General features: G+C 44.6%; 3 protein-coding genes across 3 annotated transcripts in view; 2 read left to right on the top strand and 1 right to left on the bottom strand.

Moving 5' to 3' along the window:
- LOC148342160 (uncharacterized) overlaps positions 1 to 20,339 on the top strand; it is a 393,910-nt gene that overhangs the window by 206,382 nt on the left and 167,189 nt on the right. The window lies entirely within an intron of this gene.
- Positions 1 to 20,339, bottom strand: part of LOC148342169 (uncharacterized) — a gene marked incomplete at its 5' end in the record, with an annotated part of 34,850 nt that overhangs the window by 10,806 nt on the left and 3,705 nt on the right. The gene's annotated exons all lie outside the window — the stretch shown is intronic.
- Positions 541 to 5,425, top strand: LOC148342170 (uncharacterized). Its single transcript, XM_088285045.1, has 2 exons — positions 541 to 664; positions 3,659 to 5,425. The coding sequence occupies exons 1-2, from the start codon at positions 541 to 543 to the stop codon at positions 5,395 to 5,397; spliced, it is 1,863 nt and encodes a 620-aa protein (XP_088141171.1). The 3' UTR covers positions 5,398 to 5,425.

Raw genomic sequence — 20,339 nt, 5'->3', positions numbered from 1 at the left:
TAAACCTCTCACTGCTGGAGCAGCAGCGGCTTCTCGAGGCAAAGGCGGAAGTGACGTCAGATCTTACGCGCCAATGTGGCGTTATTTTAGTTTTTTTTTTTTTTATCAACCGAAATAAAATATTATATAGAATATATATTGAAATATAACAGCCAGGGGTAAAAACATACACAGAGGCAAAGAAATATATTTGAAAAACACGTGCTGAAAGCATGACGTCATAAGCAAGCGCGCAGCTTCCGAAGGACCTCGACCACATCCACCGACCCGTCCACACCGCAACAAAAACCGTCCACCGCTAAATTCTTCTGATTTAGTGTGGAACTGACTGTAAATTTCTCACAGAATGTCCAGTGCTACTCTAAAGGACTACGACATAATTAATTAAGTCTTTGTGTCCCGATAACTCATCTTCGCGCGTTGATGCTTTTCGGCGTAGTTAGCTTAGCTTGTTAGCTTGCTAGCCGCTAACGAAAAGAGGCACATGACTCATCGCCAAGCAGAGATCAAGTGCGGATTTTTTGGAATTATCATTTGAAAATGTGTGCTAGAACGACACCCAAGTACAAAGAGGAACTTTGTGGAATAAAAGAAGAGAACGAGCAACATTTTCAACTGCTGGGCGAAGTTAACAAGCAGCCTCCTGTTGTGCTACACAAAGCAGGTTTGTACCCGTCTTACTCTCATTTGCTTTGGAAAGAACGACTTTCTATCGTTAGAAATATGCATCACAACATTAAGTTGTTTGGGGAAATCGTTCAAGGTTATTGGCGTTTTATTTTTAAATATTGCCTTTTACTTGCCGGTTTGCTGAACATTTGTTTTTGCCAAATGAAATCAGTGCAGAAAATAAATGCCAAAGAATAACCATTAGTGGGGGGTCAACTCCGTGTTTTTTTTCCCAGTTTAAAATTTGAACTGATTATTTAACATTTTACTTATTCAGGTTTTTAAATGTTGTTAAAGAAATTAAGTTTGTCACGTCATCATGTTTCAAAACTATGCTGACAGATGTAGTGTACTTTTATATCCACTGTTGGAGTTGAGCCACCGAGAAAATGAGAAACATTTAGTAAATGAATCTTAAAAGCCAAACTTCCTCCAATGCGTGTTCGTTTTTTGTACTCAAGAAGAATAGGGTCAAATAAAGACTCAACAACAACTGAATAGAGTTCCAATATTTAGTTTCTTCAATTTCTGGCGTTCAGGAAATAGTACAAATACAGATATCTGGGCGGCTTTGTCTTAATCTGACGAGAAACTGTACTCAAGACGAGTACTATCGAAAAATGGCGCCCTGATCTCAGCCCAGCCTCACATTTTATAGGAGGCTTTTTATGTCAAGGGTCATGTAGGTTGAATCGGTCGTCCTTGCTCCTTCCCCCGGCCCGGCCCACGTTCCAGGTCCAAGGCTGACCTTCTCAGGCAGTCTCTCCGTCTCTCCTGCTCACATTCCCCTGTAATCTCGTCAGTGTACAGATTGTGTGGTGTATGTTTTCCCAGATCAGATTATATTTTTGGGTCTTCTTGATTAGAAATTAGAAATTAGAAATCCCTTTATTGTCATTGTACTCAAGTGTGCAACGAGATTAGAGATAGCATCCCTGTGACGTCCTCCCCCAACTTGATATGTTTGTATCTTCTATGGCCTATGTGGAGAATGTGTTTTATTGTATTTGTCCATGAAGTGCTATCTGGGGTGTCATCAGTTTGACCTGAGCAGACTGAATCTGTTTGTTCTGAATGAGAGTGTGGGTCATGAAAATACTATGTGTTAGGGCTGGGCGATAAACCGAAAATTTACCGTTACCGAAATTTATTAGAATGACCGGCATCATTTTGCCCATGTCGGTAAATTCGGTGTCTAAAAAAAAGAAAAAGAAAAAGAAGTCTTTTCTGTCTGCGGCGATGCTCATGCCCCTTTAAGACGGCTACAGCGCGTGTAGTCACGTGACTCCTCCCTTCTGAACAAGAATGTAAACAAGACGAGTTCGTAGCTGGCGATTCAAATCCTGAAGCGGCTGACAACGGCTGCGGACGAAGTAACGTGAGTTGAAATTGTTCCTGTCGCGGTTGTCCCGAAAATAAAGTGGACATCTGTCGTTTGGAAATGTTTTGGGTTCCATGAAGACGATGTTTAAGCAAAAGAACATGAACTACAAAGTGCATCTTAAGCACCTGAAACAGCGCGTCCAACCTTTTCTTTTTCACCACCCACAACACAACCATGCTGTTGACTTGGAGCTTGTGCTAAAAGTTCAAAGTGAGGAGCAAGGTTGGACAAGTAACAACAGCCCATAACGGAGGCGACACCATACGAGAGAACGTCTCAGAGGTGGACGCGATAGCCGAGCACATAGCTCTAAAGATAGAGCTCCTCTAGTTACAGTGGAGCGGACAGGATTTAAACGCCTCATGAAAGTAGCCGACAAGAGGTACGAAAATATTTGCCGCAAACAGCACTTCCGATATGTACAACATCGGGACGGGAGCGGAGACATGTCAAGCATTTTGCATCCACATCCGACTTGTGGTCGAGTCGCAACATGGATCCCTGTTTCAAGCTGGAAGTCACTGACCTGCTCTTTGGCTTACTATGGGCTTAAAAAGGGAGAGCGTCACAACCCCCTTTTCCAACTACAAGCCGAGGAACATTTAGTTCCTGGTAATAAAGTTCCTGTGGCCCAGGTGGTTTGCATCTCGACTGCATCTCATAGTTCCTGGTGATTTTTGCAAATGACGATGATGACGGAATAATGAGAGGTGTTGTGTTACTTTGTTACTCATTACTGACACGCTATGGCTGTTATGCATCATTGCAGGTACAAAATAATTCAGTGAACTCTTAAAATATTATGGTGTGTCTAATTTTAATACATATTGGATAACTTTAAAATATACAGTCATTATTCAAATATGTCAACATGAAAGTCAGAGTGAAAGGGTTGTTGCTTAATTTATGTGTAAGAACTTTTACTCTTCAAACGTAATTTTGTTTTAAAATTTATTTAGAAACAGAAATTTTATAAAAATAAAAAGGGTAATGTCGGAACTTACTCGCAGGATAAATGTCATTTTGGGTAAAAAAAAACAAACGTAAATCATACAATAAATAGGGACTCTGATTCCAGGGCCCCTTTAATTCTTTTAGGGATGCAGGTTATCATGAAAGCAAAAAGTATCCACGATGAAACTATCTATAAATGCAAAATGAAATACTTGTAAACATATTTCACTTGAACGATTCCTATTTTATCAATGACATTATGTTGCGATGTCCCCCAGTGGTCTGCATCAATATGTAAGGGTCCCACAACAGGTGTTCCATCAGACACACACAATAGCCGGTGTGTGCTGACTTCAGCTCGCTTCCAGAAACGTCTGTGACTATGTCAGAAATGAAATTGGGCATCAGCCGCAACGTGCTTCCGTTTAAAATGCTCGTTTATCACAGTTGTGCTGCTAAAGGGAGGTTTACATCGTAGGACGTAATTTTGTGAAATACCCCCATGGTCCGGTCCAAGTTGGGGTCGCACGCATTGCTCCGTGTGCGGCAGGCACAAGTCAAGGTAGCACGGTAGAAACAATATAAGACAAAGTCGCCGCATGAGGTTTGACTTGACCAAACCAAATGTGTTTGTCTTTTTGTGTCCTGCAGACGTCTGTGAAAACGATCTCTGTTCTGTGAAAGAGGAGCCAGACTTGACTCACATCAAAAAGGAGGAGGAAGAGGAGGAGGAGGAGATCAACAAGTCACCAGTGAACGTTGTCCCAATCAAGACTGAAGATGAAAACAAGGATGAGAGTGAGGACAACAGAGGGGCGGAGCCTCCAAGCAGCATCTCAAGTAGTCACGTGACAACAGAAGGTGATGAAGACCAATGGGGACCATCACAAGTACATAATGAGGACACATTATCACACTCTCCTGATGATGATGATGATGATGATGGGCAAGGCAAATGTGAAAGGGCATGTCACACTGACTCATTAACTTCAAAGCTGTCTTTAAAACCGCACACAAGAACACACAGTGGAGAAAAAACATTTTCATGCTCGTTTTGTCGCAAAAGCTTCTCTCGAAAGTCACATTTAACAATCCACACAAGAACACACACTGGAGAAAAACCTTTTTCCTGCTCAGTTTGTGGCAAGAGTTTCTCTCAAATGTCGCATTTAACAAGCCATACAAGAACACACACTGGAGAAAAAAAATTTTCCTGCTTGGTTTGTGGTAAAAGCTTCTCTCAAAAGTTTTATTTAACAATCCACACAAGAACACACAGTGGAGAAAAACCTTTTTTCTGCTTAGTTTGTGGCAAGAGATTTTCTGGTAAGTCACATTTAATAAAACACACAACAATACATAGTGGAGAAAAACCTTTTTCTTGCTCAGTTTGTGGAAAATGCTTCTCTCAAAAGGAAGGTTTAACAAGCCACACAAGAACACACACTGGAGAAAAACCATTTTCCTGCTTGGTTTGTGGGAAAAGCTTTTCTCTAAAGTCACGATTAACAGAACATACAAGAACACACACTGCAGAAAAACCTTTTTCTTGCTCAGTTTGTGGTAAAAGATTCTCCCATAATTCTCATTTCACAAGGCACGCAAGAACACACAGTGGAGAAAAACCTTTTTCCTGCTCAGTTTGTGGCAAAGGATTCTCTGAAAAGGGAGCTTTAACACAACACACAAGAACACACAGTGGAGAAAAACCTTTTTCATGCTCAGTTTGTGGCAAGAGTTTCTCTGCCAAGTCTAATTTAACAAGCCACACAAGAACACACAGTGGTGAAAAACCTTTTTCTTGCTCGGTTTGTGGCAAAAGTTTCCTGCGTAAGTCGCATTTAACAATCCACACAAGTACACACACTGGAGAAAAACCTTTTTCGTGCTCAGATTGTGGTAAAAGCTTCTCACATGATTCTCATTTCACAAGGCACGCAAGAACACACAGTGGAGAAAAACCTTTTTCCTGTTCTGTTTGTGGAAAATGCTTCTCGAAAAAGACATATTTAACAGAACACACAAGAACACACAGTGGAGAAAAACCTTTTTCCTGCTCTGTTTGTGGAAAATGCTTCTCGAAAAAGACATATTTAACAGAACACACAAGAACACACACTGGAGAAAAACCTTTTTCATGCTCAGTTTGTGGCAAGAGTTTCTCTGACAAGTCAAATTTACGACGCCACACAAGAACACACAGTGGAGAAAAACCTTTTTCCTGCTCGGTTTGCGGCAAGAGTTTCTCTCTAAAGGCAAATTTAACAAGCCACACAATAACACACAGTGCTGAAAAGCCATTCAGTTGCAGTGTTTGTGCTAAAAAATTCTTCACTAAACGTAGTGCTGAGAGACACGATTGTGCTGGCGAGAATTGCAGCGATCCTTGAAGATTAAAAAAAGAAAAAAAAATGAAAGAACCGACTCTTTGTGGTAAGATGTAAATGTGATTTTGAATAAAATATGATGAAATTGAATTTTGCAAAGCTCTTTTATTGACACAAGGCCAATGTGATTAGTGCCAGAAGAACCAATCTGTCTGAGTGATGATGATTTGTTTTGGTGTTTACATCAAACATGTAAATAAAATTAATTGCCTTTGCCTGAATAACATTTGTTAACATTATGCCTTTCAGTTGTCTTTTTAATCGTACTTAATGGAAAAGGTGTGAGAAGAAACCGTGCTTATGAAATCCTTCCACAATCATCAATGAAATCACTTGTTCCACTTGCTCAACTGGCCTTCATTACGCTGTGAAAAGGTGAAAAACTGAACTAGAAGTTGAACTCTAAAAAGAACCAGAAAGAGAAACGCAAATAGTCTCGGTTTCTCTTTCTAGGTTGAGCTCTATCAAGCGTTTGGGGTTTGTTGCGAAGCAGAATCTCACTTCGGAAAAACTATAATTTTGTCAAATATACAAAATACTTTTTTCATGCTATATTATATTTTTTATACTTTATGATTGCTTATATAATGAAATCTGGAAATATTGAAATGTAAAATTAGCAACGACATTCAGACTTAATGCAATTAATAAGAAATATAGAAACATTTTATAAATATTGAACACATTGAGAAGAGTTAATCTTGAAATAAATATTGAAATATAAAAAATACTTAAGTATTAAATTAATTCAATAACCCGACCCTGGATGAGCAGCAGAAAATGGCTGGAGGGATGGAATGATTTAAATTGCACACATATTCAAATGAACAAATAAGTTAAGAAATATTCAAGTGTGAAATAAAAAGGTTAAAATTAATATTGATATAATTCCACATTAAAATAATTGAATAAATATTGTAGTATTACATAAGAAAGCTTAAATATACATTGAAATAAATTTAAAAAAAAAAGTCATGTATTTTTCAATGACCTACTATAGATATGGGAAGTTCAAAGAAGTGACCAGTCTTGGTTCTGAAGTTCCGATGTAACCAGATACTGCCCTGAGAGAAAATATGCCTGAGCATTGTTTATGGTGGGGGCAATTCTCTCGCCAGGTCAGTGACCTTCCAGGGTATGGAAGTAATTTAAGGTGGTCAAGAGTAGACTGGTCGTATCAACGGGGAGACGCATCTGCTCTCGCTCTGGGGGACTTTTGGAGGGAAATCCCGAAGACTAGCGGGATGGGAATGCATATGCAACAAGGGAAAATTAGATATTCATGTCCTATTTGGGCATTCCCTATAAGAAGGGAATGTCTGAGAGGGGGCTCACACGTGTGCGGAGCGCACACACGCACACGTTTTTGGGGAGACTTCTTTTGACATCAGCATGTGACGAGAATAAAATCTTTCTCAAACCAGTTCTTTTCCATCACCAATCCAGCCTTGCTCGGCTGCCTCTCCGGAAAGCAGCAAGGACCCACACTTCAAAGACAAAATATACTACATATTGAAAGACAAATAATCCTCAAATATTGAAATAAGTAGTGAAGGGTAGATGAGGCATCCTGTATCGTTTCGACACAGTGACACAATGTATTGACACTGTGTTGACACTGTGTTGCTGAATACTGACACCTGGTGGACTTGCAGGAAACATTTGACAGGGTCATCTGACACTGATCTGTCAAACTAACTTTATCCAATTCCATTGATTAGCGACGTGATGTGTTTTTATATATCCTATTTCGTATTCCTTTCCATCGCACTAATTATTCTCTTATCTAATTTATATATTTAACTGAATTATTGTTGTATTGCACTGGAGAGGGGAGCTCTCTAATCTCGTTGCACACTTGAGCACAATGACAAAGGGATTTCTGATTCTGATTAGGCATTTGCTTTCACATTGTTTTTACATACACGCAATTTCGTAAAGAAAATATTTGATATTCGAGACGCAGTTGATAAATTAAGAGAACATCTGTCTGAATGCCCAAGTAAAAGTGTTGCGAATGACAATGGACTCATTGTAATTAAAGATTTTTATTCAAAAGAAATTAGTTTCTCCAGCGTTTTGTTATTCAGTCTATTTCTTTTTTGAGGCAATTTCCCCCACCTTTGAGAAAATCCTCTCACAAGGCACTGAAGAGGCCGGTGTGCACAACGTATAAGAGCGGGTCATCCGTACTTGCAACGTGTCCTGCTGACATATAGCGCTGCACCTCTGAGTGCGCATCAACAGTGACGTCTTCCATCTTGCAGATATTTAACGCAAAGTAATGCGCCAATAACTCGATGCTTGTTTTGAGCGTCCATCCTGTTGACAGATGCGCTTCCTTATGAACACAGTTTGGCGCGCGACCGCTGTGTCGACACGATTCTGGTAGTGGTCACGTGACTTTCTCAAAGCAGTACGCGCACCGACACGGGGTTTGCCCTGGAAGCTCGGCGCGCGCATCGACGCCTCGGTGTCGTTGGACCCATCACTAATTTACAGCTAAGGCGCCCAACGAGAGGTATATGTAGCGCTACACTGTCGATGGCCAATTGTGTGCACACTTAAAAAAATTAAAAAATCCAATGCATTGGTAACGCTGCGTGCGTTAAAATTACTTCGAACGTCGCGGTTCTACGAATTGCGCTGGATCACGTGACTCACTGACCAACCTTCGGGTGATCACTTGAGCTGAACTTTGCGTTGCGTTTACTGCCAGCACGTACAATGGAAGCCTGTGCAGCGGACATGGACACAAATAATGAAAATGAAGTACTTAATGATTCGGGAACTCAAAAACGTATTGTTAAATTAACAGAAAAGGGTTTGGTTGATAAACTTGAAAGGTTACAAAACAATAGGAAATGTAAACTTAACAATGTAAGTAAAATTAGAAGCGATTTGAATGCATTCATGTCTCGTGGTGATAAAACCAAGGTGATAAATGGTCTTGATGAGTTGAAAGGGTTGCGTGTTGATGCTAAAAATGTACATGATTCAATGATGGGTTTGTTGTCTGTTGAAGAGGGTGAAAAGCACGAAATATGGTTTAAAGCCAAAATGATCCCAAACAATGAGTGTTTTTCAAGGGTCAATCTATGGCTTTCTCAAGGTTCAACACAAATACAAGAAATCATAAAAGAAACCGATAAAGGTTATGCTAATGATGAAATCTCTCCTGAAGATAGTGTGTCAAACATGAGCAGCAGGGTTAGCAAAAAAAGTACCAAGTCCTCTGCTTCATCTGCTAAACTAAAGGCAGCAGCGGAAAGAGCTGCAGTGCTGGCTCGTGTGAAAATATTGGAACAACGACATGCTATTGAAGAAGAAGAAGCAAAACTAAGGAGAAGAATGGAGATGCTTGATTTGGAGGCGGAACTGGTGGCATTTGAAGCGCGGATGGACATTTATAATGCCAATGAAGAGGGCCAGTCTCAAGCGCAGTCAACTGTAAAGAAAAATGGAGCAATGAATGGACAAGGTTTAAACCCCACAGTCCAAGAGTTTAAACCTCATCATGATGATATGGAAACAGCACAACAAAAGGAGAGATTCAGGATGCCACAAATGGAAAACAAAACAACGGATGTGAGGCCAAAGAAATTGATTGCATCAAATATAAAGCAACAGCATAACCTCCTGGAACAAAGGAAATGGAACACAAATCAGGAGCACCCTTTGGTGGAGCAAGATGGAAAAGCAATGGAAGTAAAGGTACGGTCAACACAAAGTGATGCGCAAGCTCATTCATCAACCACTTCACAGGTTCCTGCAGACCTTTTGACCATTATGAGTAGACAAACTGAGATTACAGCAGCCTTAATGAACCAACAGCGTTCAATGACACTTCCACCAAGAGACATTCCAATATTTGATGGTGATCCATTGCACTACAGAACTTTCATTAAAGCATTTGAGCAAGGAGTGGAAAGTAAAGCAGCCGCAGCAGACAGTTTGTATTATTTGGAGCAATACACCCGAGGGCAACCTCAGGAACTTGTGCGAAGTTGTCAACACATGGCTTCAGATCGTGGTTATGCCGTGGCCAAGGCTTTGCTCCAGGATCATTTTGGAAATCCTTACAAAACGGCCACTGCATACATTAGTAAGGCTCTGTCATGGCAAGCAATAAAAGCAGATGACACAAAGGCACTGCACAGTTACTCCTTATTTCTACGCGGCTGCTGCAACATCATGGAGGAGCTGGAGTATGTGCAGGAACTGGACATGCCTGCGAACTTGAGGGCAATCTTGGCCAAGTTGCCCTATAAATTACGAGAACATTGGCGTGGCAAGGCCTATGACATCATGGAATCAACAGGATACAGAGCTGGATTTGCTGACTTGGTACAGTTCATAGAGCGGCACGTAAGAATTCTTTCGGACCCCTTCTTTGGAGATCTGCATGATTACAGCCCTAACTCAACATCAATAGGTCAAGGCAGGTCATATGCGGGCAGTAGAGTGAAGGGGAACGTGGTGGCCAGTACCGTGACTGGGACAGACCCTCCCAAGGTTAAGCAGCCACACTCCTTCGAAGACTATGAAAATGGCCGTTGTGTTTTTTGCTCACTGGAACATTTGCTGGAAAATTGTAAGCAGTTTGGAAGAAAGAAACACATGGACAAGCTGTTTATTTAGAAGAAAAGAGGTTTATGTTTTGGCTGCCTTTGTCATGGACATATTAGCCGTGACTGTGATGTGAGATTGAAATGCGACATTTGCAAGCAAAATCATCCAACAGTGTTGCACATAAATAGACTGGCAACTGCTCCTCAACAAGAGTTGGAAACACCAGAGCTTATTCCCATTTCTCACACAACTTGTGGACATACAGGGGCCGGCAATTGTCGCACCATGTTGTCAGTGCTGCCTGTTAAAGTAAAAGCTGCCAAAGGTGACTGTGTGATCTTAACATATGCATTCTTGGATCCAGGCAGCACCGGAACATTTTGTTCTGAACAACTGATGAATCGCTTAAACCTCTCTGGAAAGAGAACCCAAGTCCTGATACGAACAATAGGTCAAACAAAGATGAGTCATGCCTTTTCACTTTTTAATCTCGAGGTGGCCGGCCTGGAAAGCTCACAGTTCCATCCACTGCCGGAGGTGCTTACACAGGCGCAAATGCCAGTCACTACAGACGATATGGTAACATCTCAAGACCTCCTTAAATGGCCGTATTTGTCAGGTATACAGGTACCGACCATTCAAGCCGAGGTTGACCTGTTGATCGGGATCAATGCACCCAAGCTATTGGAGCCATGGGAAGTTATTAATAGTCAAGGTAATGGTCCGTATGCTGTCAAAACTGCGCTCGGCTGGGTGGTTAATGGCCCACTGGATGGGAATAGTAGGATGGAAGCTTCTGTCGTATCTGTGAATAGAATTGGTGTCAGCAGGCTGGAGGAGCTGCTAATGAACCAGTATAATCATGATTTCTGCGAGAAGCTCATGGAAAGCCAGGAAATGTCAAGAGAAGACCAGCAGTCTCTCAATATTATGGAAACATCTGCCAAGTTACAGGATGGAAAGTATACTATAAACTTACCTTTCAAGAAGAAAGATGTCTTCTTACCAAACAATTTTGCTGTGGCCCAACAACGGTTACAAGAACAAGTACCTGATGATCAAAGAGACCTTGATTCAGGAAGAGTTTGGGATATTCCCCATCATGGTGTCCATCATCCCAGAAAGGGAACACTGCGTGTCGTGTCTGACTACGGTGCCACGTTTAAAGGCTTGTCCCTGAATACGGAGCTGCTGCAAGGGTCCCTTCTCACAAGCACGTTGATGGGCGTCCTCATGAGGTCTAGACAACAGCCAACAGCCTTCATGGGAGACATTCAAGCTATGTTCCATCAAGTCTGTGTGCCAGAGGAGGATCGGGACTTTCTACGTTTTTTGTGGTGGCCTAATGGAGACACAACACAACAACCAGTCCCTTACAGAATGATGGTGCATTTATTTGGAGCCATCTCATCACCAAGTTGCGCAGCTTATGCTCTGAGAAGAATGGCTCAAGACAATCAGTCTAAGTGCCTACCGGTTGTTATAGAAGCTGTTCAACAGAACTTTTATGTTGATGATTGTCTGAAGAGCACAGCCACTGTCACAGAAGCTATCCAGCTGATACAGGGCCTCATTGCTGTCTGTCAACAAGGAGGCTTTGCTTTGAAAAAGTGGATTAGCAACAGTCGTGTTGTTTTGCAAGCCATCTCTGAAGGGTGGAGAGCCAAAGAGCTGAAGATGTTGGATTTGGACCATGACAAGCTTCTAGGAGAAAGAGCGCTTGGTCTTCAGTGGTGTGTGGAGACGGATGCTTTCGTCTTTGGATTGGAAATAAAGCATCGGGCTCTGACCAGACGTGGGATGCTATCAGTCAACAGTTCTGTTTACGACCCACTGGGGTTCCTGGCGCCAGTGACCCTTCAGGCCAAAATAATGCAACAGGAGCTGTGTAGAAGGGGCTGCAGTTGGGATGATCCTTTGCCACAAGACATTTTAAAGCGATGGAGAAGGTGGTTGGAGGACTTGGGCCAGCTAGCTACATTTAAAGTTGACCGGTGTATTAGACCAGCTGGGTTTGGAGCTGTAAAGCAGGCACAATTACATCATTTTTCTGACGCCAGCAAAGGAGGCTATGGAACTGTCACATATGTTCGTTTAGTGAGTGACGAAAACCAAATTCACATCTCTTTTCTCCTAGGTAGTGATTGGTCCAGCGACACCGAGGAGTCGATGCGCGCGCCGAGCTTCCAGGGCAAACCCCGTGTCGGTGCGCGTACCGCTTTGAGAAAGTCACGTGACCACTACCAGAATCGTGTCGACACAGCGGTCGCGCGCCAAACTGTGTTCATAAGGAAGCGCATCTGTCAACAGGATGGACGCTCAAAACAAGCATCGAGTTATTGGCGCATTACTTTGCGTTAAATATCCACAAGATGGAAGACGTCACTGTTGATGCGCACTCGGAGGTGCAGCGCTATATGTCAGCAGGACACGTTGCGCGTACGGAAGACCCGCTCTTATACTGGAAGTCCATGCAGGCAACGTTCCCTCACCTATTTATATTAGCCACACAGGCGTTGTGCACACCGGCCTCTTCAGTGCCTTGTGAGAGGATTTTCTCAAAGGCGGGGGAAATTGCCTCAAAAAAAGAAATAGACTGAATAACAAAACGCTGGAGAAACTAATTTTTTTTAATAAAAATCTTTAATTACAATGAGTCCATTGTCATTCACAACACTTTTACTTGGGCATTCAGACAGATGTTCTCTTAATTTATCAACTGCGTCTCGAATATCAAAGATTTTTTTTTATGAAATTGCATGTATGTAAAAATAATGTGAAAGCAAATGCCTAATCAGAATCAGAAATCCCTTTGTCATTGTGCTCAAGTGTGCAACGAGATTCGAGAGCTCCCCTCTCCAGTGCAATACAACAATAATTCAGTTAAATATATAAATTAGATAAATATGAAAATAAATAGTGCGATGGAATGTAATACGAAATAGGATATATAAAAACACATCACGTCGCTAATCAATGGAATTGGATAAAATTAGTTTGACAGATCAGTGTCAGATGACCCTGTCAAATGTTTCCTGCAAGTCCACCAGGTGTCAGTATTCAGCAACACAGTGTCAACACAGTGTCAATACATTGTGTCACTGTGTCGAAACGATACAGGATGCCTCATCTACCCATCACTATTGGTTAGAGTCATTGTTAATGATAGCGATTGTCAATGGTATCATGGCAACTCTCTTTGAAATGTGGCGATTGCTTATGGTATTGAGGCAAGGTGAATTGCCATGGGCTGAGTCAGTGCGAGCTATTGCTATGCTAAAAGCAGCTGAGCTAGCGCCTTGTAAGGCGGTGCGCCCAGTGTGTGTTTCAAAGACAGAAATAGCACCTTCAACAGGTGTTGCGCCCTTTGAAGCAGCGCGTCCTATGACTGCGAAAATATGGTAACTTAAAAATTAAAAGTAAAAAAATTACGATTAAGAATGTGCAAGCAAGAACTCAATCTGATCGAAATGTTGTGCTTTGACAAATGTTGAAAATAATTATATTTTCCAGGAGGTATATATTTTTTGTTGCTTATTCATTCAATTCTATACTTATTTCAATATTTGAGTATTATTTTTCTTTCAACATGTAGTATATTTTGTCTTTGAAGTGTGCGTCCTTGCTGCCTTCCGGAGAGGCAGCCGAGCAAGGCTGGATTGGTGATGGAAAAGAACAAAAGAAAGAAGAAAGATTTTATTCTCGTCACTTGCTGATGTCAAAAGAAGTCTCCCCAAAATCATGTGCGTGTGTGTGCTCCGCACACGTGCGAGCCCCCTCTCAGACATTCCCTTCTTACAAGGAATGCCCAAATAGGACATGAATATCTAATTTTCCTTTGTTACATATGCATTCCCATCACGCTAATCTTTGGGATTTCCCTCCAAAAGTCCCCCAGAGGGAGAGCAGGTGCGTCTCCCCGTTGATACGACCAGTCTACTCGTGACCACCTTAAATTACTCTCACACCCTGGAAGGTCACTGACCTGGCGAGAGAATTGCCCCCACCATAAACAATGCTCAGGCCTATTTTCTCTCAGGGCAGTATCTGGTTACATCGGAACTTCAGAACCAAGACTGGTCACTTCTGTGAGCTCCAGTCCCTTCATAGTTTCATAAAGAGAGTTACTTCCCATATCTAAATTAGGCCATTTAAAAATACATGACTTTTTTTTCATTTATTTCAATTTATATTTAAGCTTGCTTATGTAATAATACAATATTTATTCAATTATTTTAATCTGTAAAATTCTCAACAATTTAAACCTTTTTATTTCACACTTGAATATTTCTTAACAAATTTGTTCTTTTGAATATGTGTGCAATTTAAATTATTCCATCCATCCAGCCATTTTCTGCCACTCATCCAGGGTCGGGTTATTGAATTAATTTTTTAGTATTTTTTATAATTCAATATTTATTTCAAGATCAGGACTCTTCTCAATGAGTTCAATATTCATAAAATGTTTCTATATTTGTTATTAATTGAATTAAGTCTGTATGTGATTTCCAATTTTACATTTTAATATTTCCCTTTTTCACTATATAAATAATCCAATGTATAAAAAATATAATAAAGCATGAAAAAAAATATTTGGTATATTTTTCCGAAGTGAGATTCTGCTTAGCAACAAATGCCAAACGCTTGATGGAGCTCAACCTAGAAAGTGTATTTAGCCAGTCAGAAATTTATTCATAAAGTGTAATATTAAATGTATGTGAGGGGATATTTGAAGAGTTTGAGTTTTGTTCAATGGACCATACATATACGAGCCAGCCAAACACAACGAGAAAACCAGCGCTGACTCCAGTCGCCATCATGTTGCCAACTCCTGACATACCAAAACCTTTGAGAGAAACTGAGACGATTTGCGTTTCTCTTTCTGGTTCTTTTTATAGTTCAACTACTAGTTTAGTTTTTCACCTTTTCACACAGCGTAATGAAGGCCAGCTGAGCAAGTGGAACAAGTGATTTTATAAATGATTGTGGAAGGCACCGATTTCATAAGCACCGTTTCTTCTCACACCTTTTCCATTAGGTACGATTAAAAAGACAACTGTTAGAAAGGTTCCGAAGTTGAGTGTCGTCATTGTTTGTGTGCTTGTTGAATGACTGGAGTTGCGTCGGTGCCGAGCTCTCGCGAGAAGCGCCCGCATACGGGTTACTGGCAAATGCCTGTAGCGCAGCAATTGTCAGCCGACCACCACTAGTATGTGACGTGTTCGATGCCTCAGTGTCTGTGTGCGTTCCTGACCGCAAGTGAGTACATCGGTGTATTTATTTGTTTACAGCGTTCATTCATCGCGCCGCTGTGCATCGTCTTGTCTACTCCCGTCTAGTCTGTATGTCGTTGTGCGCCGCCGCCATGTTTCTGGCCATGCGCCGTCGCCGAGCTGCCTTTGAAGTTCGCCGCGTCATTGAATATGTGCCTTTCGCTCGGTGTGTGAATGCCTAAATGTTCCCCGCGGTGTGCTAGTCATATAAAGGGAGGTTGTGCTCCACTAAAGCGCGCCCCTTTGTATTGTTTTATATAGTTTATGCACCTAGGTGCGTCAGGTCTGCTGCAACCTAGGTAGTACGTCGGCTGTAACCTAGGTAGTACGCAATCCCTATGGCCGCCGCCATTGTGCGCCGTCCACGGCCGTAGTTGGCAACTGTTTGATGCAGTTGATGTCTCATTTGAGCTTATGTAATTGCGCATGCAAATACAGTTTATAGCTGCTGTTTGTTGAGTTGAGCTATATATTTATGTGATGTTTCTTCTGTTACAGAACCACACACACACACACACATACACGTGACCACTGCTTGGCACACACGTGCTCACTGTCTGCCACCCGCTCATTGCTTCATGAGCTCACTGCCACAAGCTCACATGCATCCTGCATGCCTGAGCCCATCACCTCATTCCCATCTGTGCCTATGTTTTGTCCGCCTGTTGCCTGTGCTGTTACATGTTATGTGAAGATACACTATTAAAGCTGCCAACCCACATCTTGGACTCATCCTTGTGTTCTGACCGACACCCAGGGGTGAAAAGAGCATACCCCCATTGAACCAAATCACCTATACAGTCCACCCCCTAGGCTCTCCAACATTGTGGTCCTTCGAGCCGGATGCTCTCTTTACCCTTGATCAACATGGAGTTCGAAGATTGTGGAGCACGACCGACGCGTCAGACACGCCCCCCCACCCACTTAGACAACTACCATGTCCAATATTTTGGGCACAGGCAGCGAGACAGGCATGGGCACGAAGAGGAGTGGCCATCTCACGAAGAAGGAGCAGCCAAGATGACACCCCCTCACTTCTCCCCCACTCCCTATACGGATCACCACAGGCGGGATGCTGACCTCCATGAGGCGGACCTGTACCACCCAGTGCAGAGGATATACAGTCCGGATTCCCAGCTAGCCCACCTGCAGCGTCCAGAGGGAGATCCCAGGGAGGAAGTCCGAGAGCCACACTCCCCCTATCCGGTGCTGCACAAACGCGCCTTGAGAGATGGCACACAGGACATCCATAAAGAGAAGGTCGTGCTACATCAACCACAGCAAGCCCTTCATTCCGACGTAGCTGCACTCCAAGAAGTTCAGGCTGAAATGAGGAGGCTCACCAACACAGTACTCAGTCTTCAACAAGCTATGTCACACTCTGTCAGCAGTCATGACCTCCGTCCCCTCCACTCGGTAGATGAAGATGAAGAGGACTGGCCTGACCCCCCGCCATGGCCTGACACAGCAGACTGTGACAACCCGCCGACTCCAACGATGACTGAGCAAATAGAAGAGCTGATTTCAGAGTTACATCGGATGAAGAGACAAGCCTCTAGCCACTGCGAAGTGTCGCCAGTCAAGGTCAGCAGTCAGCCGTTGCGCCGCCAATCCCAGCAGTTGAGCGCGCAGCCCGGCCACCCTCATCTAGCTTCCTCTTCCACTGCGTCACAGCACTACAAGTGGAGTCATAGATTCTCACCAAAGCATCCAGCTGCTACGGCGCCACCGCCACAACTCCAGCACCAGCCTGCGTACAAACCCTCACCGTTTAGGGCTACACCTTATGCCGCAGCTTATGCACCTCAGCAGCCTCCAAACCTCCACCCGCCTGCGCACTCACAGCATCTACCTCCTAGATGTCCATCCTATGCTGCGACCTGTACTCCTCAACAGTCAACGCACTTGCCAGCACCCACACAGCAAAGCTACGGGACGCCAGGACCAGGCTGGGAGACTCCAGCTCCACGGCACCAGGATCCACCCGCCACCACTGAACAGAGCTACAAAGGGCCACGCCCCTCCATACCCTACTTCAGCCACCGTGATCCATGTGAGTTTGCACGCTTGAAGATGGCTTTGGAGAACCTCTTACCAGTGGGAGGGACAGAGCTCTTCAATTACCAAATCCTGGTTGATCATCTGAAATTAGAAGAGGCCAAGTTGATTGCAGATTCCAACATCAACTCACCTACGCCTTACACAGACACCATGTTAGCCCTCAACGAGAAGTTTGGTCAGCCCCACCAAATAGCCCTCAAGAAAATTGCAAGTGTCCTCGACTCACCCGATGTTCGTCGCGGCGACACCGCAGCCTTTGAACGGTTCGCCCTTCATGTCCAAGCATTGGTCGGTCTCCTGAGGACATTGGGCACCGCCGGCGACGTCGAACTCCGCTGTGCCTCTCATGTGGTGAGACTGCTCAGCAAACTACCCCCAGAGCAGCGAGCAGACTTCCGTCGGTCCACCTTCCGACAAGCAGGCAACATTCCCACTCTGCTTGACCTGGCCCAGTGGCTCAAATATGAATCGTGGTGTCTGGACTTCGATGAGCCAACAGCATCCAAAGGGGAAAAGGAGAAGCAAGCATCCAAGTTCGAGTGCCGCCAAAGACAGCGAACTGTTGCCGTTCTCCACGGCGCCAAGAGCACAGAGAACAGCGCACCGGTGAAGGACTCACCGAGGAAGAAGGGGAGGCCCAAGCCCTACTGCCCTTTCTGCGAGAATGAAGAGCATTTTCTTAGTCAGTGCGCCAAAGTAACCAAGCTGAGCAGAGAAGAACTCACAGATTGGATAAAGAACAACAAGAGGTGCTGGCGCTGTGCAAGGCATCACCAAGCAGCCCAGTGTGATCTGAAGAAGCCCTGCAGCCTGTGTCAAGGAAAGCATCTACAGGTCCTTCATGAAGTCAACGACAGACAACACAGACCTTCGAACAGCGATACCAGTCAGCAAGTGAGCCCCACTACTGAAGTCCTGTACCTCGACCGCCCCCGAGAGGGAAACAGGGTCTTACTGAAGGTCGCTCATGTGCTTCTTCATCACGGCAACCGCACCATAACTACCTATGCCATCCTGGACGACGGGTCAGAGAGGACAATGCTCCTGTCAGCAGCTGCCCGGGACCTGGGCATACAAGGCACGAGGGAGGACCTCCCACTGCGAACCATTCGACAGGATGTTCAGACTCTCCGTGGCTCGACGGTGTCTTTCCGCATCTCTCCCGCTGCTGACCCCAAGACCAGTTTCAAAGTCTCCAAAGCCTTCACTGCAATGCGCCTTGGTCTGGCAGACCAGTCCTACCCGATGGATCGACTCCAACGGAGGTACCCTCATTTGGTTGGGTTACCCATTAAGCCCTTTCACAATGCCAGGCCACTGCTGCTTATTGGGTCCGACCACCCACACCTGATTACCGCTGTCGAGCCAATCAGACGGGGCACTCCAGGCGGACCAGTAGCTCTCCGTACCAGATTAGGCTGGGTCCTCCAGGGTCCAGCGAAGGTCATCCAGGACCCCTTACGTCCACAAGAGTGTTTGTTGACATCAGTATCCCCAGTCGATACAGAACTGTTTAGACACGTCGAAAGACTCTGGCAACTCGACACTCTTCCCTACAGAAGCGAGAAGATCGTGACGAGGTCAAAGCAGGATCAAGCAGCCGTGGCCCTGCTCGAAGAAAAGACCATCCGCTTAGAGGTGCACGGGATCCTTCGCTATGCCACCCCCCTTCTGCGTAAACGAGACATGCCTATTCTCCGCGCCCCGAAAGAAGCCGTCATCCCGAGTCTGCGGAGCACAGAACGTCGACTGGCTAAAGACCCAGAGCGTGCCAAGGTCTATGGCCTCGAGATCCAGAAGCTGGTGGATGCAGGCTCCGTCTCCAAGTTAAGCCATCAAGAAGTTAACCAAGAGGGAGAAGAGTGGTATATTCCGCACCACATGGTGAGCCATCGCGGCAGGAACAGAATCGTCTTCAACTGCTCTTATCAGTATAGAGGCCAGAGCCTGAACGGTTCACTGCTGCCTGGACCCACTCTCGGGGCATCGCTTTTGGGAGTGCTGCTGCGCTTCAGGGAACACGCTGTCGCCCTTACTGCAGACATTAAGGGGATGTTCCATCAAGTCCGCCTACTCCCTGCTGACCGTTCCCTTCTTCGGTTCGTCTGGCGTGACATGACCAAAGGTGACCCTCCAGAAGTGTACGAGTGGCAAGTTCTTCCCTTTGGCACCACTTGTAGCCCCTGCTGCGCTACGTTCGCCCTGCAACGCCATGTAGCCGAACATAGCCAACCAGAAGATGACGTGAGGTTCTCCATTGAGAGATGTTTTTATGTGGACAACCTCCTGCAGAGTCTTCCTACGCCTCAGGAAGCCAGTCGTCTGGTGGACAGACTCCGGACGCTCCTAGCTGCTGGCGGATTCGACCTACGGCAGTGGGCAAGTAACATGCCGAGCATTGTCGAACACCTACCCAAGCAGGCAAGATCAGACAGCTTTGAGCTCCATCTTCCCCACGACCAGGCAGACTCCCCTGAATCCACGCTAGGACTCAGCTGGCACTGTCATACGGACACTATGAGTTACCAACACCGACATATCGAATATGGCGCGCCAACGCTGCGGAACATCTACCGCGTCTTAGCCAGTCAGTACGACCCCTTAGGGTTCCTGATCCCATACACCACTCGAGCCAAGATGCTTGTCCGACGCCTCTGGGAGAAGCACAGAGGCTGGGATGATCCTCTCCTCCCCCAAGATCTCCTACAAGCATGGAACAGCTGGGAAGAAGAGTTAGGGTTCCTCCCTCAAGTCACCCTACCAAGAGCCTACCTACCTGCCGAGGTAGATTCGTCAAGTGTCACCCATGAAGTTCACGTGTTCTCGGATGCTTCCGAACAAGCATACGGATCAGTGGCATACCTGAGAACAAGCGACAAGCACGGGCAAGTCCACCTGTCTTTCCTTCTTGCACGTTCAAGAGTTGCACCCAAGCGTCTCCTCTCTATGCCCAGATTGGAGCTGTGCGGAGCTGTCACAGGAGCCCAACTAGCCAAGCTCGTCAGGAGGGAGCTCACGCTGAAGATTACCCAGACAATC

The sequence above is a fragment of the Idiotropiscis lumnitzeri genome, chromosome 2, assembly GCF_059441095.1.
Source record: "Idiotropiscis lumnitzeri isolate Australia: NSW breed Sydney's pygmy pipehorse chromosome 2, RoL_Ilum_1.0, whole genome shotgun sequence".
NCBI lineage: Eukaryota > Metazoa > Chordata > Actinopteri > Syngnathiformes > Syngnathidae > Idiotropiscis > Idiotropiscis lumnitzeri.
Note: the sequence above shows the minus strand (reverse complement) of the source record. Positions and strands in the feature narration are given on the sequence as shown.